Source organism: Lonchura striata, chromosome 3, assembly GCF_046129695.1.
Source record: "Lonchura striata isolate bLonStr1 chromosome 3, bLonStr1.mat, whole genome shotgun sequence".
Taxonomy (NCBI): Eukaryota; Metazoa; Chordata; class Aves; order Passeriformes; family Estrildidae; genus Lonchura; species Lonchura striata.
Genome location: NC_134605.1, coordinates 60956508 through 60981314, shown reverse-complemented (window position 1 = coordinate 60981314; position 24807 = coordinate 60956508). Strand labels below are relative to the sequence as shown.

General features: G+C 38.6%; 1 protein-coding gene across 2 annotated transcripts in view; it reads left to right on the top strand.

The window, feature by feature from the left end:
• The first annotated feature begins 14167 nt into the window (after positions 1–14167).
• The window catches only part of LAMA2 (laminin subunit alpha 2), a 335231-nt gene continuing 324591 nt past the window's right edge, over positions 14168–24807 (top strand). For both annotated transcript variants that reach the window (XM_077782208.1, XM_077782207.1), the window contains exon 1: positions 14168–14328. In XM_077782208.1, coding sequence (XP_077638334.1) covers positions 14244–14328 — 85 coding nt within the window. In that variant the 5' untranslated portion in view covers positions 14168–14243. The remainder of the gene's footprint in view (positions 14329–24807) is intronic.

The window sequence follows — 24807 nt, the reverse complement described above, 5'->3', positions numbered from 1 at the left end:
TAAAGTTAAGTATTTATTAATAGGCCTTCAAAGGATACACCCTGGGCAGTACAAGAGCCTGGCCATGGATCTACCCAAGATGGACCAAGATGGATGACTGGTCATGAGTTTTGACACTTTTATAAGTTTTGGGCCATTTACATATTGGGATTAATTGTCCAATTACAGCTTCAGGTTATGAAGTTCCATCCTCCCAGATTGCTCACCTCAATTTACTGCTGTTTATACTTTTTTGGGCCTGAAGCTGCAACTGTGTTCTTGGTTCTCAGGCTGGAAAAGGATTATTTTGTCTTACTAAACTGTGAAGAGAACTTGCTAACACTTTACATGAAGTTCACAGTCACGCACTAAAGCAGTACAGAATCTGGAAAACACGAAAGCTAAGACTTAAGATATCAACTCTACACAGGCTAATAATGTAGAGCTGTATTTCTATCTCAGAGTAGAAAAAACTCACTACTGATTTTTGCTTAAAATATCAACCCACAAGCGTGGTCCAGGCTAGTAGACACCTATTGTTGATCTGCACAGAAATCTGAGCCCCTGTTTAGACTCAGCCCATCCCCACACAGCCAGCTCTCTGTTTCTGACCTTTTTTCACAGACCTCAATAGAGCTGTCTTCTGTCTTGGAAACCTGCATTTCTTCAACCCATTGTCAAGTAGGAGACCTTCTTGGCTTGCTGTGTAAGACTGCCAGACCATCCCAGAAAGCAGTTAAAAGAAAGTATAGAGGTGCAAGGGACTGAATTCCTCAGACCTTCAGTCACCAGAAGTAATTCACTGTCAAATCAACAGCTAGAAATCCTGTTTCCAGCGTTATTGCTCTGCTAATACCCACTAAGGACAAGTGCCACCAGCCTGAAATTGAGCTTTCAGGCATGTAAATGTTTCCAATCCATCAGTGGGCCCCTGAGAGACAGTAAGGCGCCACTGCTGCATCTTGAGTTGCTGTCTCTTTTTCCAAATCACTAGACTGGTATGGAAAGTGGCTGGTTCTTCTCAGGAAACAAGTTTACTAAAAAGATTCTGTTCTGTGCTTTTGTAGAGAGGTACTATGAAACAAAACATTTGAAGGGGTAAAGAGAACATAAACCTGTTCTTGATGCATGGATGCCTCAAAGCCCATCTTTCTGTTTTCCTTTCTCCTTGCACTCCCTGCAACAAGAGAGGTCTTCCACAGCTTTCTGCACATTCTAGTAGTTTTTAGTTGAGAGTAGAGACCTCAGAGAAGATGGTAAAAGAATAAAAGGTGGAGTAGTATGTCCTGACTCTAGGCTCCAGGTTCAGGATGGTATCAGGGGAGCAAGGGAAGATTGGGAAATGTGTGGGAAGCAGTCTGCAGACAGATTTTTGTACTTGTTGCATGTGTGGGCAGCCACCCACCATGCCTTATGTTATGCACTGAACAAAATGACGTTTTTCATTCAGCTCTCAGAGGACCCGGGCTTCTTTGAAAGGACTGGGCATACACAACAGCAGGATGCTACATATGGATGTGAGAGGGGCTTTGGGCTTGCTGGTGTGAAACTTAGTTTACAAGTAAAGCAGAAACTTACCATTTGGGATACAAGAAATATTCTTTCCCTACTCTAGTCAGCCAAGCCAATTTTCTGCCTGTAATAAGGAGAAGAAATAAAGAAATTATAAAGGACAGGAAGGATAGAAGTTCCTGAGTCACTGAATCATGAACTATAAAACATGCCAAGTTAGAAGGGACCCATCAGGACCATCCAGCCCAACTCCTGGTCCCACACATGACAGCCTGAGTCACACCATGTGCCTGAGAGCATTGTCCAAACACTTCTTGAACTTTGTCAGGCTTGGTGCTGCAACTACTTCCCTGGGGACCCTTTCCCAGTCCTCAAACACCTTCTGAGTGAAGAACCTTTTCCTAATATCCAACCTAAAACTCTCCTGACACAACTTCAGGCCATTCTCTCTAGATCTGTCACTGGGCACCACAGAGTAGGGATCAGTGTCTGTCTCTCCTCTTCCCCACACCAGGAAGTTGTAACTGCAATAAGGTCTCCACTCAGTCTCCTTTTCTCCAGGTTGAACATCTCAAGGAAAAAGATATAAAGAGGAGAACTCTTTACATCAGGACAAATCAGAATAAATCAGGACAAGTGGAATCAGTGTAGCTGCAGATGCTATTAGATGCTAATAGATGATATTTTTCTCATGGAACCAGATCCACAAGGCTGTTAACACAGCATGAGGGGGGCAAAAGTCTAGGAAATGTTAATTCTTACTACAACTACATGAGTGAGATTCCTCATTTGCTTTATCTAGGTTGTAAAGGGTACACGTCATCAAACCAGTATCGCATGCAGTCCCGGTGGGCACTGTAAATGTTCAGCAATGGCAAATATGAATCAATGCTGGAAATGGAGGTAGGAACTGTCATGCAATGAGTATCAATACAGTAAGATAGTCTGTACGGCATTTCAAAAATATTGGGCATCATAAACATGGCTGATGTGTCTAATGCTGATAAGATGTGACAGAGAAACTAAAGTATTGTGAGCAGCTGTCTCTTCTTTCAGTTCCTTATATAAGTCAGGGATTTTTTTCCACGGATGTTGGAAGGAATGTGTATCTGCTTAAAGCCGAGAACAGCTGGGCATTTTTCCCTCTGGAACCTGATAATGTTGTCTTAGGTTTCAATGGACCAGAAATATCCACACCTAGTGTTAAGTCCTGGAAGAGGGACTTCAATATATTGAAAGTGATAGCTTACTGTGGATCATCTCAGAATATGGAGAATGAAATTATACTATCAGTAAATATTAATGCTTGAGTTCCTTTCAACCAGCACTGTGAAGTCACATGAGATCTTCAGAGATAGTCAGAGATGCCCCAGAAATTCAAAGCATGGATATGATTTAAACTGTGATGTCCCAAAAATATTCTTGTTCGGGCAGCCATTGGAACAGATCCAGGAGAACATGGTAAATGTAGGTATGGATCTGTGTGTTGCTGTTGTTCAAATGCCACAATCTAGTTATCAAGTACACCAGCACTCAGTCAAGAACTTTTGGGAGGTACCAACAGCAGACTGTGTCACAGTGGAAGGTGAGGTAGGAGCTCAATGTAGCAGAAACTGAGGTGAAATGCATCAAAAAGATGAGGGAATTCATGTTGCTTGGAAACACAGCTGAGTCTGTGCAAACTAATACCTGGTAGCAGAGATAAAGCAGTTTCTGCTTGGACCAGAACTGCAGCTCATTTCCTACATAAACCTCTATAGTTCAAATGATGTATTTAAAACATTTAAATTTAATTCCATGCTTAATATGCTAACTAGAATTAAGAAAAGAGCATTTAAAAGTTTGGAATTGCTAGGCTGGAACAAGAATGATCACTAATTAAAATATTAATTTTTCTTCATGAGTGATGAATCTTGAAAACCACAATGATTTGTCAAAATAATTAAATTCTGTTTGCTTTTCAGATATAAATGCCTACACAGCTTGCCAAAGTAATCCTTGCTTGCTACTCAGAAGACTAAACTTCCAAAAATGTACTTTCTTAACCATATTTTTTCTTCTTCCTTTATGAGGTAAGAGAAAAAAAAAAATCATTATTTTATTCATTCCGATTATAATCTTCAATGTTCATGCAAATCCTGCCAAAATAATTTATTTTTCAGAATCAGGTTCATATGTAGCACAGAGATAAAAAAGACCCATTTCCTCAATGGCTGACAGTGCTAATTTCACTCTGATTTGCTTTCATGTGTTTTAGCAACAATTCTGGCAACTAACCCAAATATATTTTGATTGAAAAAAAGGCTCAACTTGGTACTGAAAATTATAACCACCAAGCATTCTCTAACAAATCCCAAATTTATAAGAATCCAATACATTTTTAACATATCATTTTATTTTATTTTTTTTATTCCTTCAAATCAAGCACTTAGATCAAGTTTCCCTCTCCAATCAATATGCCTGCAAATTGTCGTTTTGTTTTAAAAGGAAGTTGATATTCACAGGAAATCAGCTGCCTCCAGGAAGTGGAACTTCAAAGACAAAAAAAGAATATTTTGATACTTTGAATAATGTTTAGGCTACCTGAAGAGCTCTTACTGGGAGTTGAAGCTAAGATAGGCTGCACCAGATATTGGTAGCATTTGGCAAAATACAATATATTTTGGAATAAACCACTATAGTAGAAAACACATTTATTTAAAAATACTTCAAAAATATCAGCTATTAATCTAGTTTTCCAAAATGCAAGTCTTTTATTTCCTTCTCTTTTTCCTACTCCCTGCTTTTCTTAACCCTGCTGATCTTAACCTTTTTTGTTTATAATGTCTACCAGGTCAAGGCTGTCTCTCATTAAAGCTGTACTTTTTACAACATTGCCTTCAATCATCATGCTGGAAAACACTCTCTATGCCAAGTAATGTAAATGGGTTTGTATGTATATTGTTTATAATTCAGGTCCTTTGGGACGAGGAGCTACATCCATTCCAGCAGGACACAGTGGCAAGAGAGAGAGCGCTGGGATTCAAGGACTGACTCATTTTCCCCTGCACCTCAACAACATGGGCCTTCCATCCATGGAAGGGGGTTACAACACGCTTTGAATCCTAACTTGGTGGTACAAATCTTCCTGGGACATCCCTGGAGAGCCATAGTGGGCTAAGCCTACTCAGGTCACTTTCCTGCTCCATATGGCACTGGAATCCCCATGCCCATTCTCCTGTCAGTGGTTGGGACCAGCATGAGGGAGCTGCTCTGTAAGCAGAGGCAAATCTGAAGCTGAGGACAACACCAAGGCAGGGAAAGCAGCAGCCCTGATACAAAGAGCCAAGTACCTGAATGAGGAAAGCAGATCAGGTCTGGTGACTGGAACAAAGGTTGGACGTGGCCCAGTGACTGCCAGTCTAGTCTGTAGTGCTCAGACAGCTCAGGGAGCAGGTCAGAAAGTCAAGTGTGTGGATTGAAGGCAGAATCAGGGAGGTATGAACAATCATACTTGCAGCATAATCAGGCACAGAACCAGGATGACAGCCTGAGCTTATGTCCTGGTCTGGAGAATTAGGGGAAGGCTCCTCATTTATCTCCCCAAAGCCCTTAATGTATCACAGTTTGTCCAGGCAGACAGACTCCTGGGATGGGGAAGGATTTATGCTGGTAATTCCCAGTTGTCCTGGAAATTAACTGATTTAGTTCATTTTGGAGTATGAACCCATTTTATGTTAACGTGAAGATTAGAAAACTGAACTGACTTGGCAGAGTCCTGTATGTATGCATATTCTGTATGTTTACATATCCTACAGGACATCATAAACATTACTACAGTATCCTCTGCCATAGCAGTAAGGGAGCAGTTATCTCCTCCTCTAGATTTGAGGTAGAATTTAATATATGTTTTAACATATTCCATTGGGGTTTTTTGCTTATATATCTTTAATATTCTGAACTGGGAAACACTTAAGTATTTTTTATTAACAATAGATTAATCTTGATAAGTCCCTAGTGAGAGTTTCTTAAATTTATAGTAGAATAAAATCAAAATATGGAGCGAGGAAACTGCTGCCAATATTAATTTATCAGCTTCCTAAAGTCTGAAATTACAAGCAATTTTCAAATAACTTCAAAGTTTTTTTCAAATTTCCCTTTGGTAGATTTAAAACAATTGTATTACTAAAAATTAATAGTATGGAGAGTGTTTGTGAGAGATATATATCATTAATTTACATATATTAATGGATGTCTTTCATTAAAAAGGAGTCTTTAATATCCAGTGAGTATGTATATATATGTATACCAGCAGAAAATTAAAACCATATATACCAACTTTTAGAAACATATTTATATGTACACATTCAATATTGTTATTTTAATGTTATATTTAATGTTATTAAAGCATAATGCATGGTTTTAATATTCATTTCATATGTATTTTAAGACTTCATTGAGTTTATTATTCCAAACACAGCAAACAGTTTATGCCAAATACCTCATTATCCATTTGTAAAAACAAGTATCTAATAACCGCAGTAATTGGATAAGAAGATGTAAAAAACAAGTTTGAAAACTAGCTATAAAGGCAATGGCTTGCAATACATTACCTAAATCATGCCAAGGAAAACTGTTTTTTCTACCTCTTTGAATTTATGAGAATCTACTGATTTCCTTATAAGATCATTCACAATTTATGAAGGAGCAAATCATATCCTTGGAGCAATAGCAAACATGCCACAGATGTGTCACAAGCAGAAATGTTGGTTGGATGAGATGTTCAGAGGTCCTTTAGTCCATTTTGCTACTGGATACCATTTGGTTGCCAAGCCATCAATTATGACATTTTGAGCCTGGCAATCCAGCTAATTCTCAGCCTATCTAACAGTTGATTCATCCAGCTCATGTGTCTTCTGGTTCCCAGTGAGTTCCCTGAAGGAGATGATGTCAAAATTCTTACTAAAGGAAGGTATATTATATCCAACAAAAAATAACAGCAAAGAATAATAAAATGTACCCCAGTTGCCCAGTGCAAACCAGTCATATTTTATTGTGTTTCTCTTATAGATGTCAAACCATTCTTTCCTTTTTGTAAACAATTAAGTCAGTGCCTAAAAGTGAAACAATTGCATGAGCGAATGAACTCTTCTCAAAGCAACTGTACATGGCAGAGAAATCAAGTAATGCTGTCTCAACATCTTTGCAATAGTACCCTGAAAATTCAACAAAAAATAATTTATCATATAAAATATACAGAACTCTATTGTCTAGGTCAAATGAAAATCAATTTGATTTGTTATTTCTGTAATGAAGAAGCAGATTTCAGAACAAGTTCTAATAGTCTACAATGCTGGACTGAGGACAAGAGCCTGCTGTTCTTCTGACCACCAAGTTACCAGCCTCATATAAAATGAATCTAGGGATGTATTTTATTTATTGTAGTCAACCTGTCAAGGTAAAGCTTGATGAGAGGTATCTGAAAAATATTCTGTTTCTTGTCTATAAATATAGAACAAGATCAACTGTTTCATTAGCAGTTACTTTCCATATGTGTCTTTTCTTCCTATATTTTACTGGTTCTGTGCAGAAGTGGTATTATTGTGGATGCCTAGAACATAGTTGTATTGTGTACATGGTTCTGCAGGCTAACTGATGGGCAGGTATACCATGAACAAAAGCTTTTAGAGTTCATGACAGAGACTAGTTTTATTTGACTAAATCGTCCAGCCAACAGTAATACAGTGAGCCTGTCACTAATTGCACTAAGGACTGTGCAATTGGATATTTATTTAAATGAAAGATGATTGCCTAATCTGGCCATTAAAAATTCTTTTCAAAAATATGATTTCACAGAATAAGCAATGTCCTGATGGCACCAAGCCACAATTTCTCTCTGAGGATGTACATGCATGTTAGAAACATCTCTTAATTTTATACTTTAAGATTGCTAAAGGCAATGTATTCTATCAGTTCAGAAGTTGACTCTTAGAGAGATGTTTTGGTAGATGTACACAAGGGCATTTCCTAACTAGTACATGATATACTCTTCTCTCAAAGAGGATATTGCATTCAAAATTCTTCCTTTTATATATTTCCAGTTTCTAGATTTTCACAACTGACTCAAGCGAGTCATAAAAATCTACTCTGCAACTACTTCTAAGAACCCAATTTTAAGGATGCATATGAGATCTGGAGGCTTCTTTACTGATTGGAAAATTATGCTATAGCTTAAATGAAGACTTGGACTTATGATCATGTATACAAACATGTAATCTGACAGAACTGTGACCTTCACTGCTCCTTTACAAAATTCTCCAGGTTTTCCTAATGAACAAAGTGTGCCAATTGACTTTTTATCAAAATAAGGAAGAACACACTAACCATCTGCCACTTTGCAGAGCAGCTGCATGGAAGAAGTCTTTAACGAAGATCTCTTGCTTGGCCCTTTCTGTTTTGCAGTAAATGAGCTGAGAAAAACCTCAACAGTAGTTCAAGAGATCCAATGTTTCCCTCCTTCCTGAGTTCAGGCCTTCCTTCTTCCTGTCTTACTTTTCCTTTCTTTCTTTTCTGATAATTTTCTTTCATGTTAGTCATAAGCTTCTCTATTCTAAGACACAACCATCATCAACTATAACCCTGCAGCTGATTACACTCTGTACTCAAAATTTTGGATGTCTCCAGGCCCACCCAAGTGTATGGGAGGCGTGGGGAATTGTGCTGACTTTTGGATAGTTCTGTATGGCTATCTCCTTAGGGTCATGATGATTTCTGGTCTTGTAAAATGTAGCAATATTGATGATGACATGTTTTTCTTTCATAAATTAAGGCATCAGCCTCAGAGAGGAATGATAAACTTTGTTTAGCAAAGTATTTGGACACGAAGACAACATAATAAAAATTAAGCAGAGAAGCCAAAAATTTAGATTTTACCAGACAAAGTAATATGGTTTTCAAATCTACAGCAGATCAACAGGAAAGGCAAAACAATTTCAAAAACAAGCCAAAGAGTTTACCAAAATTTTTTTGGAAGATAGAATCTTTCCACTATGAAAGAAGGAAATCTAATGCCTGTACATTTGAGAATATAAAATGGTAACCATGTAGTGAACTGATCCTTGTTCTCAGATCACTGTACCAACCTGTTTTTGCTAGTCTCTGGGTGTGATGTCATTGCAAAGAGGAATATCACCTAAGCAACCCTATAATGCTAAAAAGCTTATAGCTGAACTGTGTAGAAGGAAACAGATGGGGCAGTATCTGGAAATTTTATTTGTCAGATATTGCCCATCTGTTTCTCTCCCTATCTGCATGTTTTGCAGTAATATCCATTTTTAGGAAGGCAAGTCAATCTAATTCTACAGAATTGTTTTAATCTCAGGCTTCATTATTATTTTTAATTTTTATTTTTTTACAATTCATTAATGACTGGCAGGGAAACATAAAACCCACACTGGTGATTCAGCCAAATAATTTTCATTTCCACTCCATGAGAGGCAAAATTATACTTCAGGGCAAAATTAGTAGATGTTAACTTTTCTTATTAATTGGATCTAACAATTATGACAGTTTCTCACATACAACAGGCCTCCTAAATACATGAATGGTAGAAAATATTTTAAAATCCACTCTAAAACTGAAACAATTATGTGTCATTTCAGACTAAGTTCTAGTTTCTTTGTAATGAGTAACTGTTAAAATCAGTAAGCCCTTCTTAGCAGCTATCTGGTTCTCTGAAAATAGAGCCACAAAAGGTTTTGCATCAGGCGTATTATTTATGGAGAGTACATATAGACTTAGGTGGTAACAATTAATTTTAGGCTGAGAAACTATTTGTTTCTACTTCATATTCTTAGGTAAACATAAGCTAACATAATGTCAGTGACATTGCTCTTCTGTTTTCACAGGATCAAAATTAAAACAAAAGCCACTTAAAATAGCAGCATAGGCATAAAGGAAGTTATTAGAAGTCAAGACCAGAAATAAGTGGTACTTCCAATGGCCCACAGAATCCAATATCAGGCAAGACCATGACTCTTCTCTATTCCTTATGTGTAAGTACAATACAGAGGTACTAACAGAAGAGCATTTGGCTTTTATAAGAGTTAATGATAAATAATGACAGTAAGTGGGTTGTGTGTACTAATTAATCTGACTAATTACAGGGGTGGTGAGCAAGGCAAAATGGAGGGGTTGAAATAAAATGAGCTCTATTTTGAAATGAGCTCCATCTTGATGCCATGTGTAGCTCATCAAATTGTAACAACTCTGCTCTTGACTCTAGCTTCCTCAGAATGCAGGGACTGCTGTTGCTGTCATCCTCTCTTCACAGTCTTTCTTGCCAAATTATAGCTATCCTCTCTTTATTACCTAGGCCCAGGCCTATCCTATCCTCCCCTGTTCTTTTGATTATTTTTCTTTTCTTTCCCCCTTAATTTTACAGGATTGCTTTCTGACCTGCAGCTATCTGCATCAGCTTTTAAACTGACAATACTCGGTGACTCTGGCAACAGAGGGCTTCACAAGAACAGTCTTCTGTCAGTGTTAGATTTGCTCTTTTCTTCATGTGTCCTTTGTCTACTTTGATCTTTAATTCTCGTCTCTACTTTGATATTGATTCCTAGTCACATACCTCATTTCTTTATCCCTTGTCTGTCTTTTAACTTAACTTTGCCCTTCCCTAACAGCTGCTTTGGGCGATCACAAACCTGGCATGAGGACATCCTGGTTACTCCCGACTTGGGTCCAAATCACAGACTGTGTCTCACCTTGCCTCTAAAATAGGTTAATTCTTTGATTCTTGTGGTTCACATACTTCAACTCATTCTAAGTGCTGTATCTGAATCTTCTCTTAATCATTTAAAGCTTGTTTTTAATGTCTATTTTCTTTATCCTTTGATTGCAGTCCACTTAACACAGGACAGGGTCATGCACGTTATCAAATCCATTCCTCCTGCCTTTTGCAGGCAAGTTTGTAATGAAATTACTTTCATAAATCTGCCAAGGTCTACTTTTAAATTGATTATTTTTCCCCTCTGCTCTCCTAACAAAAGCTGTTTCCACACCTTATGATTAGAAACTATCTTCCATTTTCCAGCCTATAATGATCCGTGTCTTGCTTATGCTCTTTCCTTTTATGACAATTGCATCCATTAACATCCTTCTTACACTTACAAATGTCTCACATCATATTTTCCTAGGTTAAACAAATCAAACCCTTCTAATCTGTCTCAGATAAGCTCTCCCTTCCCCAGAGGCCTCTGCTCTGTTTAAGTCTGAATAAATTCTTCTTGAACATGTCTGATTGTAATTCCCTGTGATATCCTAGGTGGGATGCAGCAGTGTTAATTTTCATATCTTCACTGGAAATATTTTCCCTGATGTTAGGCTTTATGCATCCTAGGCTTTACTTTCTTATTTCATAGCTGCATCATTCTGGTGACTTGAAAATGCCTTGTGACTCACTGACTTCCACCCAGTAGTTTGGGGTTATATTCTTTATTGATCATTCTTATAAGAAACTGTCACTGATAGCCTGTCACTGATATTGGTATGACATAGGATCTTATAGCATTTAGGATCTTCTGATTTTTTATACTTGAATCATTGAGAATAAAAATTGAATAAACTCACAATGTATATTTGTATACATAAATGCAAAAAGTCTACAAAATATGCATTAGTCCTCCCAGTCCTATTTTATCAGCAGACTTAATTTAAAAGCCCCTCTCTTTAACGCAAAATCATGAAAATATTATCATATCGGTTCCCAGATGAGTCCTTATCTGATTTTACTCACATCCTCCTCTAAGCCCAGCAGAACAGACTAGCATGAATGCCCCTTTAGCCACTGTTATAGCCGGAAAACTTCTTATCTAGCTTGTCATGGCCCTGGGTGCAGCTACAGGCTCTGCTACAGACTCTGCAGTCTTGTCTTCGCACTCCTATGGGTTTGTCTGCCTGTGCTCAAGGCCACTTCTGACCTTTCACAGCCATGTAACCTTGTGTCAGCCAGTAGTGACACATTTGATATAGGAGGAAGAACTTGGAAAAACTTTGTTGGTTTCTCCTGCATTTAAGGAGTGGATGCTGCAATTAAGTTCTAGCCCTTGCCCCTATCCCAGCCTGTTTTATATTGCAGATACACCTGTGCATCACTTTGTACCTCACTGGTCCTAACCCCGATTTGCAGACTTGATCTCAGATCTGTCTCCTGCCTATGAACTTGTCTGCAGACCTGTAATTTTGTTTGATCCTTGTTATTAACCCCAGATCTGCTCCTTCTTTTAGAGACTGCAGGAGGACACTGCCCTGTTTACCTCAATGGTGTCACTTCATCTTCTAACGTGCATCTCTTTCTGGAGCAGACAGGTCTTGATGCTTCTTGATACTTGGCGTTTTATGATATGGAAAAGCTTGGCGTTTTATGATATGGAATTATTTCATTTAGTTCAAATGTGAAAAATCATTGAATGAGTCAGCAGGTCTTCCTGGCATCTCTTGCCTCTTGGTGTCCCCAAAGTATTAAAAGTTTGCATCTCTGGTGCACAGATAGTCAGTATTGGCTCTGACAGGTGATGATGTACCTGGGTATGCCAGCAGTGCTGCAAAACTGAAACTAGGTTGAATTCCTGCAACATATCCTCACATTACAGACTATACAGGCTCAACAGCAGGATAAACTGATTCAAATAAAAGCTCAGTAAACAATCTGTTGTATTTAATATTGTTCTAGTATTGATATTTGGAAAAGTAGGGACCCCCCTACAATGAATCTCCACTTGACCTCAAATACATGGAGATCACAAGTCATGGAGATATTTTCATCAGATCTGATGAGACCTTAACACAAAACAGCAGAGATTCCCCCCTTCACGTCTCCACTTCACAGTTTCTACAATCTGCTTCTGGAGTATTACCTGAAACTCAACCACAGCACTTGCAGCTTTTGGAGTCCTGGAAGGAATTTCTCCAGCTGGGGGAGTATGCAACCCATGCTAGTATGGCTTTTATGTAGCAGCTGCCACTACTCTTGACCAGATTCAACCAATAAATGTGTCAAACCTATATTGTCCCTAAGTAAGAAACTGGCACTAAATACTCCAAGTTACTGAGATATACTTGGGTTGGAGTGTTTAAGTTGTACTTAATTCACTAGATTATTCCTCTTGCACATATACACAATTGCTGGAAGTCAAAATTTTTGCATGAAAGGAATTGCAAAGGGAGAAGCAGCCAGAAGAAAGTAGTGACTGTTACTAGGGAAACACTTTACAGAGTAAATAAATATTGATAGTGATAAAACTGTGGATAGAGTCATAAACACCATCTTCTTCTCTGTCCCTCACAGTTCCCTGATTATCTATACTTCCACAATAAAGCAAATAGCTGACAAGATGAAAATCGTCAAGGTAAACCTTGAACCTGGGTTTCTCAGTAAGAAATGCAGAAGACCAGACATACATAATTTTTTGGCAAGAGGACTCGAGTATTTTCCATTGACTTTCAAGTGACAAATGGCTGAGCCATACAAGAGCATTCTTGTTGCTGTCCTGTGTCCTTTGCTGGAGGAGCAGTTTCCCAAAGGCCATGGAAGCACTGACTGTCCAGTAACAGGACTCCCAGCAGCAGAGCTCAGATTGTTTGCAGAGAAACCTCAGAAGAAAAGTTTTTTGTGATAGGTTAAGTGCATCAGAAGAGAAAGAATTAGTGTGCTTGGAGTGGGATGACAGGGACTGTCATGTTGGCTGTGTGGCTGGATGCAACAGTCTATTATGTGCATAATTCTGCATTCCTTGAATTTTGGGTTTGGAATGACAGGCAAATTTACCAATGGAAAATGCTGTGGCTTGAGAGCTGAAATAGACACTGTAATAAACACATGATTATCCTTTTGGCTACAGCAATGAGCACACAGATACTGAAATATTTATGTTGGGAAATAGAATTGCTTAATTGTGATGTGGATTACAAGAGAAATTAAATTTGAAGTGCAGTGGTACAAGACTTATGAAAATGACCATCCAAGTCAGAACTGGTTTTATGCCACAAATATACAGTGAACTGAGCCCAACTCACTCTTTCTATTAGTCCATGACGTCCCTTCTCTGTGTGCTCACACACAGGCTGGGAGCCTTGCTGTTCCATGATGGAACCTGGTTTTTATGGACTTTTTTAAAGCATTTTTTTTTTTCAGGAGAACTACACAATAGTTTTAATCCAAATTTTATTTTAGTGCAAGGTTAATTTTTCGTTTATGCGGTAATATGGGTTTTTTCCCTGTCATACCTGGCTAGCGCTGACACACCACTCCCGGGCACGTCAGGAAAAATGTGCTTGACTCCGTCGCAATCCTCGTTTCCCAAGTGCCTTCTCAGAAAGTATTTCCCCCCCCCCCCTCCTCCCCTGTCGGATAAGCTGACAAAGGCTAATTTAAACGGGCAGCACACTTCCAGGCGAGAACGCTTCCCGGCTCCGGGGAGCGGCCGTCGGGCAGGCACGTGCCGCCCTGCTCGCGCGGCGCCTCGTGCCCGCTGGAGCTGGATCCTGGATCCTGGAGCCGCGCTGTGCCCCCGGCCCGGCGCTCGCTGCCCACCGGCCCCGCTCGCTCCTCCGCGGGCCGGCGGCGGGGCGGGGAGTGTGTGCGGGGGGGCGGGGGTGTGTCCTGCTCCCCTGCTCCCTGCCCGGGGCACCGGGGCTCCTCTCCTCTCCCGGCGGCTGCGGCTCACTCGGCTGGCCGTCCCGCGGCGGGACGGGTGGGCTGCCCGGGAGCCATGGCTGGGGAAAGTTTGGCGCTGCTCCTGCTGCTGGCGGCGCTCGGCAGCCGGGGCCAGTCGCCGCCGCCGCCGCCGCAAAGAGGTACAGGGGAGCGGGGAGCCCGCGCCTCGCCCGCCCGGCCGGGACCGCGGAGCGTGCGGAGGGGGAGGCGACCTCGCCACCGGCTCGGGAGTCCTGCTGGTGACCGGAGGGACGAGGGGACAGGGACCGAGCGTGACAAGTGACCCCCAGCCTGCAGAGAGGGGACTCGGCGGGCGGCACCACCGCTGGTACCTCGGTGGCCGGGCCGGGTAGGGGCCGCTGCGGGGGCTGCGCTTGCGGGGCCGGCACATCCCGCCCCCAGCCGCAATTCCCGGCCCCTGACACGAGCGCTTAATGACCCGGAGCAGGGCAGGTGGGCAGGGGCAAATCACGTAGGTGAGGGACCGCTGGAGGACGTGACCCCGTCCCCGAAGCGTCACACCGGCGTTACCGGCTGACTGCTGGCATCCCTCCTCCAGCCGGGATGTGCCCGTCTGCTGGCATCGCTGTGACAGGGGAACTTGATAGGCTGTGTTGAAACACGTGTGGGCTGCCTGCACTGCTTTTAGTTCAGGTGGCAATTTGATGTACTTAGCCCATCACAAAGCTTTTCTGTTAAAAACGAACACGACGGGAATGGGAACGGAATCAGTTGTATCCTGCATGGGTAGTAAATGCCTTAGACATACCATTATCATGCATTATACAGTGTTTAGGTGTGTTGACACTACAAGGGTTTTTTTTTTGTTTGTTTGTTTGCTTTTTGAGTTAGTGTTCTGTGGAAAGATCAAAAAGGGTGTTGTACAGGTATGGGAGAAATAAACTTTAGTCAGTTTCTCATCTCTCATAGGAAATCCTTAAAACCTGCAATATTCAGTCAGCCTGCAATATTCCTTCTGGGGCTTACATTTGTACTCTTAACATTTTTAGCCTTGCTGAAATGAATTCAGTTAGAAGATACCCTGGGTGTGTCAAAATAAAATTAATTCAAGCTATCTTTCCTTTGACCCTGATGTCACATAATAGGGTGAACATTATAGATTAGGTATTTTTATGATTCAGGGTTTACTTTGGAAAATATGATGCGCTGACTCCTTAGTATGAATTTTGCTGTGTGAGAATAAAAGGCAGTTGATCAAATGTCTATGTAGATTAAAACTCAACCTGTGTTTTGGTGATGACTTACTGGTAAACATTGAAGACTGGGATTTTAAAAGTAGAGCATTTAAAATGCAGTACATAATGCATTTTCTTCTTGCTGATTTTTTCTTTTTTTTTTTTCCCCTTAATTAATTTTTCTGGCTTAATATTGATGTGGCATTTCTTTTAGTATTCTCTCTCTCTCACATACGCATAAACACAGGGACACTTTTAGAGAATGTCCTTTTGTTTATGCAGTATCGTGGTTTCCTTTAACCTCAACAGTGAAGGGACATGTTAATTATTTCCCTTTTAAATTAGAAGTGGGTGTGTTTGATGTTCATCTACTGCATCACTTAAAAGTGAGTTCTGGTAATTCCATGAATAATCCTGCATCTTTTAATTAAATGTTAATGTAGTGATAGGGCCTTCTAAACTTAACAGTTGAATTCAAGTCCTGGCCTGCCATTTATTGTCTTCTAAATTTCTTTTTAAGATCTCTTGCAGCTGCTAGGAGGTGCTAGCACTATGTAGATGTCACTGTGTTGCCCACTACAGACAAAGAGATAATGAGCTCCTCTGTAATGCAAAAAGTTAGGAAAGTCTGACTTCACTGAAGTCCTGGGGGATTTTTTAATGTGTACAAGAATGTTACTGGTCTCATGGTTTGTATCTTTAGACTTACAGCTTTTGTTTTTCGACTTAAATGTTATTTGGTAATAACCATAACATTGGATGCTTACTAATTGTTAGCACCAGTTGGATGTCTGCAGACAAAATTATGTAACAGAGCTGCAACGCTTTGAAAAACAGTATTTGAGACATCACAATGAATTCCCATGTTGTTTTATAGAACAGAACATTTCAAGAACATTTTGCACCTCAAAGATGGGAACAGTCTGTATTTCTTTTTTTGTTTCTGTTCTTGTGGGTAATTTTTTTTCCTTTTTAAGTTGTTAGAAGACTTACTGTGGTCAGAAACCTGGAGTTAATTTCAAGCTGCTTTTTGTTATTGTTGTTGGGGTTGTTTTTTTTAGCTACACGTATTATCTGTTCTTTTGTTGTTTGAACACTAAATAGTCATGCAGAATTTCTGTGATGGTTTTAACCCCAGCCATTGACCAAATACCACACAGCCTCATATTCCTTCAACTCCTTCAAGTCCCAGCAGGACTGGGGAGAAAATAAGATTGATAAAAGCTGGAAAACTCATGGATTGATATAAAGGCAATTTAATAGGTCAAGTAAAAGCTCTGCAGGCAAACAAAGCAAAACAAGGAATTAATTCACTGCTTCCCATGGGCAGGCAGGTGTTCAGCCATCCCCAGGAGAGCAGGGCCTCATCACACATAACAGTTACTTGGGAAGACAAACACCATCATTCCAAACATCTCACGTTTCCTCCTTCTTCCTCTCACTTTATATACTGAGCATGATGTCATATGGTATGGAATATCCTTTTGGTTATTTGGGGTCATCTGTCCCAGCTGTGTCTCCTTCCAGTTTCCTATACACCTCTGGTCTCCTCATGAGCATGGCAGTACAAAAAGCAGAAAAAGCCTTGGCTCTGTATAAGGCCTGCTAAGCAATAACAAAACCATCTCTGTATTGTCATCACTCTGTTCAACACAAATCTAAAACACAGCCCCATATGAACCACTGTGAAGAAAATTTACTCTACCCAAGCTGAAACCAGTGCAATTTTTCAGAAAATGGAAGAATTAGAACCAGAAAAACATGTGCATTCTTGAACAGGGTTTCTTAAAGATGTGCTTAACTTGCAGTTAAGGTAAACTGGCTGAAGAGCGTTGTAATGTTCCTTTGAATCTTGAACCTCAGTTCATCCTATTCGGTGTGGAATGGGAGAGAAATAAAATAGTAGTGATTTAGAAGGTAATATAAAATTTCTTTTGATCTTGAATTTGTGCATTTTTTAAAAGGATCTCAATATCTGTTATGAGAGAGAACGGAAGCTATGCGTCTGTGAAAGGTGTGAATAGAAGGGACAGGGCTAAGGAACATAGACTGCACAGTAACTTGATCTTTAATGTCAGTTGCTGAGTGGAGATAATTCATGGAGTACAGATGCTTTTAGCATGTGTGGAAGGAAGTGTAAGTTGACTCCAAGTGGTGATGTATATAGGATGCTTATAAAGTCAAAGTGAGATTTCTCACTTGAAAGAGACATGAGGGGTGAACATCAGCAGGGTATGACTAGTGCCCGTCTGTTAGGCAGTGGATGGTGTCAGGCAGGTCAGTATTTTTAAGTCTCTCTGTAAGTGTACATTTTTAAAAGAAGTTTCCTAAGAGTTTAGTTCAAAACTGTGTTCTCTGTGTTATGTCATTGCAACTAGGACTTAAAAGATTCCTTCCCACATACAAACCTGTGTGTATATTGTATCCTATACTCTGAAAAATTAAGAGAAAAGGGTAACAGGACATAAGTTTAGTATTTCAGATCCTAAAAACGAAGAATGTGTGTAGACTTAGATACACTCTTTCTTGAGACAAAAACCACTCCAGATACTTTTTTTATGTAATCTGTAAAAACAGAAGTCAAGTTTCCTCTTTCTTCATAGGGATTTTTTTTCAGTAAGGTCAATTTCTAAACTCACCAACACCACCCAACTGTAATCTTGTAATGGAGAGTGTTTCCATCATGGCTGATGGCATTTAAACATTCAAAGCACTCAGCTGGCTGTATTTGGAGAACAGAGCTTGTAGGATATTTAGTTGGTAAATTTGCATTCTACTTTCCTGAGAAAACAAAGCTTAGATGATTGTTTATCAGCTTCTTCTCACCTAAATAAATTTTGAGTCTGTTGCCCAATATCAGCAAATATAAAAATAATGCAAAAATCTATAAGATATAATCACTGAAAATCAATGGCTATTTAAGAGAAGTACTTTATCTTCTGCAAGAAGAAAGGTTGAATTTAGCCATTATCCTTCCCATGCAGTCCGTGTAAATCAACATGTGTAAAATTCTGGCTTCAAAAATATAAAAGAGAATACATCCATTGTGGAGGGCTGGCATCTTAGAATCCGTAAAATTCTGTGTATTTTTTTTTTTTAAAGGACTTATTTAATCCTGCTTTGGGATTTTATAACAAGTAACAAACCTGGTTCACTGGTGTACTGCAGTGTAGTACATTCTATATGATCCCTTTTCACAGTCAGTCTGTATGCTGTTTAATGTTTTGGCAGATAAATTTTTTAGTGATCTGGAAACTATGATTTATTTTCCTTTATTATTATTATTTATGTACATGTATGTGTACAAGATCATAATCAGTTCTAGCAATTGTTAATAGTATTTACTGCTGTCTGATCAGTAGGGATTAACCAGCCCCAAAATGCTGCTCTCAAATATACAATCTCAATCAAATCTCAAATTGTGAGAGCTTTTAACTTTTTAGTCCAAAGCTATTGTCCGTATCACTTTCTTATAGTTTAATAACTGGCTGAGAAAGTGAAAGCAGAGGGAATTAGTGTGTGTTTAAGGTTTAGAATGTAAGAAATAGTAAAGGGCCAGCCTAAGGTGTTAGAAATAGGTAGAATTGCCCAGACTGACTGGAGATGTAAGTTTTTTGTGTGTATGCTTTAATTAGAAATACCCACAGCCAAAACGAACGAGGAAGGTCTTGCACAAGAATGTGTGAATTTCTCCAAGCAACAAATAAGAACATAAGATGGTACTTTATATGGATGGAACTTTATATTTAACCTCCTTATTATTAATTTTCCTCTGAGTTTTTTACATGAGTCATTTTTATTAGGCTTGAAATGCTAAAGTCAGAACAGTGGTTCTTTAACCTGTTCCAAAAATCTGCTTTAAAATAATACAGCAAACAATCATTTTTAATTAATTCAGGCTGGAGGAAGGAATCCACCCACACATGTTCTAATTTCTTATCCAGCTACTTGGACTGACAGCTTTTTGAGATTATAGTACTTTGGAATAAGAGGCAGCATGAGTTCCTGGTACAGGATGGATTTTTCTTTTCTTTTTGTTTTCAGTTTCTTTCTCCCCCCACTGAAGTTCAGATTCCTCATATTTACAGGTCAGGAATGGTGGTGATGCCTTGTGGACACAAATAAATGCAAATGTGAACCAGTGTGCATACCTAATGATCTCCTTTTCTTTCTTAACTTTTTTTTCATACCTAATATTTGCTTAATTTCTGGATATTTTTCTCCTAAGCAAGAGTTCTGTTTAGAATATGTGAGCTTGTATGTTCCACACTAGCAACTCAGGCCACGCTAGCAATCATACAGGCCAAATCTTGCTTGCAAGATTGTAAAATATAGACAAAACTTTATATTGATTCCATGTGTTTGAAATAGGAAAGGGAATTCCTTGTGTTTGCCAATAAAGCTATTTCATGAGCTGGCTCTTGCCGATGACTACATGTTATTTATTCTCTTTTACCAGCTACTGTAGTTGATAGTCAATTCCTAGTTTCTGTTTTTCTGCAGTTCATGTTTTCTTCAATCCAAAACATGTAGATAAGAGAGGTTCTGGAGAAAACGGTGTTTTGCACTGCTTCTGTACTGTTGGTAAGTTTGAGATTAGACTTTTTAATAGTTTATTTTTATTAGAAAAATTATAAGATTTCCAGAAAAAATAACTTGGATTTGTGTGATTTGTGTACTGACAAATAACAAAAATCTCTCAGGATTCTTTCAACACTCAAAACAAATAACTGTTACTGCTCACTTTTTTTTCAGCAGTTCAGTCTCCATTAGTTACACCTTAGTGTCACAAGGATTTTCATAGGACTCTTGCACCCAGCCAGATTTCTCTAGCAGACATTATCTTTGAATCAGACCTTGTAATAACATTAGACTGTAAAGCAGCTGTAGCAGCATTATGCCAGGGAACTCTTGTGAAAGCTTAGGAAGAATAATGAACATTCCTGCAGAGTGGATTATCCAAATACCATTATAATGCCTTGTTCTGTCCCAACTGACGTGTATGCACTGCTGTCATGATTCATGGACTTAAGATGTGATAAAATAGAAAGTTACCTAAAAGTTAACAAAATATTATATAAAATTTATTTTTATAGCTATATAAATTGTTTTTAATGGCACATTACTATATATTCTCATTATTCACCTAACCCAGTAAGTGGGGGTGTTCCTCAAGGTCAATTAGAAAGAATTAGAAGAATGCCTCTAAACATACTGTAATGTATTTCCCACTGCTACAGGAAAACGGACCAATGCTGGGGATTGGCAATCAGGAGTTTGGAGGTGCAAGAAAAAGAAATCAGAACCCCTGTTTTTCTGCACACTTCCAGTCACAGTGAGAGTTGATTTAGCATTTAGTTTGGTTTTCTACATACACCCCTGCTTCTTAGATGAACCCTGAGAATTTTTGGTGGCACTTTCACCCAGGATACCTTTAGGTTTTGATGGGAGATGCTGAATGTGGCAGTTTATTATTGTCTTTATGGTAACGGATCAACAGCTTGTAATCCTGTTCCACAGAAATGTTTGGGTAATTGCAACTGTAAAGAATTGCATTATATATTAACTTTCCTGGTGTTTATTCTGCCCTGAAAATCCAGAACTACTGCTATACATTTGTTGCTGAATTGCTTTTAGACTGGGAAAAGGAAGAAATAGCATTATTTTTACATATCACTATGTTTCTAAATATGTGTGATAAAATACTGTGAGGCAGTGATAACTGTTTTGTGCATTTTCTGAGCACTTCTGCAATGGTGATAATGTGAGTAGTCTGGATTTCTCTGAAAGCCACAAAGCTCTACGGAGCAAGAAATCCAAGCTTTTCATTTTGAACTTTCAGAGTTCAAAATGACATGGCAAAAAATACAGGGCTTTTGAATTTGGTATGTGGAACCACCAGGAATGGAAAAGTATATCTGTGCAAACTGCAGAGCTGGTGATTGGAATGTGGTGCACTTGCACATCTAATTTGGCTGTGTGAATTATGCATAAATTTTTGTCATGTCAACGAAAAGATTGCAGACCACCACAAGTACATTTTCTAGGTTTAACTCTCAGCCATCATTGATACTCCTGAATTAGTTAATCTTACCAGAAAAAAAACCTATTCTTGATACTATTTCATCCCTGTGGATCACTTTTTTAGTCAACTTCTATGACAATTGTGGCAACACCCCAATTGTGAATATAGGGATTCCCACATGTAGTTCATGGCATAAACCAGAGTATATTTCTCACTGATTTTTTATTTTGGTACAATTGGAGATTATTTTATATTAATCATTCCTTCTTAAAGATGATTGAGCCCTCACACAAAAATGTTTTCTTTACCATGGGAAAAACACCCACACATTTAATTGAATAATATATTTGTAATATGCACACTGAGTTATTCTCTTAAGTACAATGTCTTTCTGCAGCTGGATACAGCCTTCTAAATTAGTTCCATTGTATTAAGGTTGTGTGTTGTGTGGAATTAGGGTCTGTAAGTGTCACTTTTGGTATGCTTATGTAGTAAATATGAGAAATATTTTCTAAATTCAGAGTAAGTGGGAAGCCTTTACATGCATGCCCTATAATCATTGATTATGCATGCAGCTTCAGCTTCTTCGCCCCACTGGAGCTTTGACATAGACAGTAAGACAGTCATTTGCCAGAAAAATTAATAGTTAAATGCTTGTATCAACTTCATAGCTTGCTAACTAGAGGAGAAAAAGTACTGAATCTGCCTGCCATGTTGGTAGAAGTTATGTAAAAGTGACTTTGAAGCTTATAGTTTAATTAGTAAAAGAACTTTTGTGGAATGTAAAAGTGATGGGGAAAGCAACAATAGCAATAATCATCATCAAGAGCTTGAGTCAGTTCTTGGTGAAATGAGGCACTGTCTCACAAGAATAAAGTGGAAATCAAGATGTTAGACTGAGTCATTTGTTTATTCATTGAGGATAAGCCTTGTCCTTTGGTCAGGGTTAGTACACTCATGATTTCAAATTTGGATGTATTTCTTGGAGAATAATATCTAAAGGAATCAATGTATGCACCTCATTCTAATGTCTGGGTTTTTCATGATACATGTCTGAAGGGTGTTTGTACAGTACTTTGCTTCCACTTGCAGTATATTTGTCCCAAAAGATCTATTTAAAACTTCTATTATAAAGAGGTTTTTATGTAACTACTTGTTCTGCTGGTTTGCTTTTGGCTTGCACCTCAATTAAGTCCCATAATGTCACTCAAAATAAAAGTATTGCATGTGTGTCACAAGCAAGAGAGAGATCAGTGCTTGGTTTACCATACTACTTTGGACAGAGTGCAAAACTGTGTATATAGTTTTTGCACAGTGTTTCTGTTTTTCATTATCTATAAAATTTGGGGTTTATTTTAGTAATTTGTGACTTTTCATTTGAACACAGCTTACAGATATATGTGAGCTTACAGAAACATATATAGCTTGTCAGTGGTCATTTTAAAAAACTGAGGAACACAATGTACTTCTTGAGGGTAAAAATTTGGGAGGCAAGACTATTTATGCATGTCTGTAAAGAGAAAAATAAAAACTAATTAGATATTCTGTGAGATTACTGCTAAGAAATGAAGATTTTTGCTTCAGGAATTAACCTTTACTGACATGAAACCTTGTCTTTATATTCCAGGCGCTTTGGGACAAAGATAGCAGTGCCATATAGGCAGAGGTTGTGGGGTGCTGGATAACATGTATAAAATAGTTGATGAGAAAAATTGTGGTGATGAGCAAACTAATGAAAGGTACACGGTAATTTCTAAACACAGTAATTTGTGTTTAGCATTATAGAAAACATAGATAATATCCTTGGGGTTTTGATCTAAACAGCAAATACAGGAGCCGTTAGAAAAGCTGATTTATGAAATTGTTGTTAATGTGAAAATATTTGTGAAATCAACTTTGATACAAATTAAAGCAGAGGAGTGCTTTCAGGTCAACAGCTCTAAGAGAAATAGGCATTTGAATTCAAGGCTTAGGGAAGGTTGTAAAGAATTTCATGTGAAAATGCTGATAAAATAATGGCATTATACAACTGATTGTTGAACAAGTTATATGAACAGCCTCATTAGAGGAGAAATAGAAGGCAGCAAATATGATGCTCATATTTAAAAAGGCCTCCCGTGGTAAACTTGTAACTGTAGTTAGAACTGAACACATTTGAAGACATATTAAAGTATAGAATTAGTAAATACATGAATAAATGTGTTTTGTTGGCAAGATCTAAAGTGGGATTTTTTATATTATATGGTGAAAAAAAACTGTCAAGGAATATGTATTAGACATATTAATAAGGGCTATAGTAGCAGACCTGACTTTTCAGAAGAGCAGTTGAGAATATGTCTGAGTATCATGAACTCTGATTTCACAGAGAAAAAGGAAGAACTCAGTTTATGGAAAAATTCATAAAGGTTTTGACAAGCTGCATGCCTGTCTAGGATGGAATTAGTCTTAAATTGAACTAATAGATGTGAACATCAGTTTCATTGGAAGCTATTCAGTAATTGTTTGTAATTCTTATACTGGTTTGCTCTTATTCACTTAACATGAGAAAATGCAGCATTCAGCTAAACAGGGTTCAGCTAGTTTCTTACATCTCAGTTGTTAAAGATCCAGTAAGTAGCAAGTGTTCTGCCTTATCTAAGGTTTTATGACTGATCAAGAATTTCAGTTCTACACACAATCATTTATAGACCATCAATTTTCATGTGTATCTCACCATCACTGTGGAAGATGGAAAAATTTGTAGGCAGTCTGCTTCAAAAATGGTGAAATGTGTTGTGGCTTGAACATAGACTGTGCTTTAATCATCCACCTCACTTATGTGTATTTTTAAAACAAACCTGTTTCACATTTCTCATGCAAGAAATTCTCAGTCTCACTTTTCCTTAATTTTATTTGTAGATATGTTCATGGAAAGACTTACGCCTAGAAACATTAAGAAGCATAGCACAGAAAGTGTCACTGAATAGGCAGTGACAATAAGTTAGGAAGAGTAAGGCTTAAAGAGATTTATAGTTTATATAAATATAAGTTTGTATGAGTTGTTGCAAAATGGAAATAACTTCTGCTCTAACACACATAATGTGGCCTTCAACTACTGCCTCCCTTCCTCTGCTGTAACAATCACAGAACGACTAGGATTGGAAGGGACTTTTGAGATCATCTTGTTCCAATGCCTCTGCCAGGGGCAGGGATACTGGACGAGGTTACTCAATGCCCCTTCCAGACTGGATTTGAACACTGACAGAGATATGATGCATCTGCAACTTCTCTGGACAACCTGTTCCAGTGCTTCACCATCCTCACAGTAAAGAAGTTTGTCTAAAACAAATTTCTCTTCTTTGTTTGAACCCATTACTCGTCCTGAAGAGTCCATCCCTGGCTTCCCTGTAGGTCTCTTT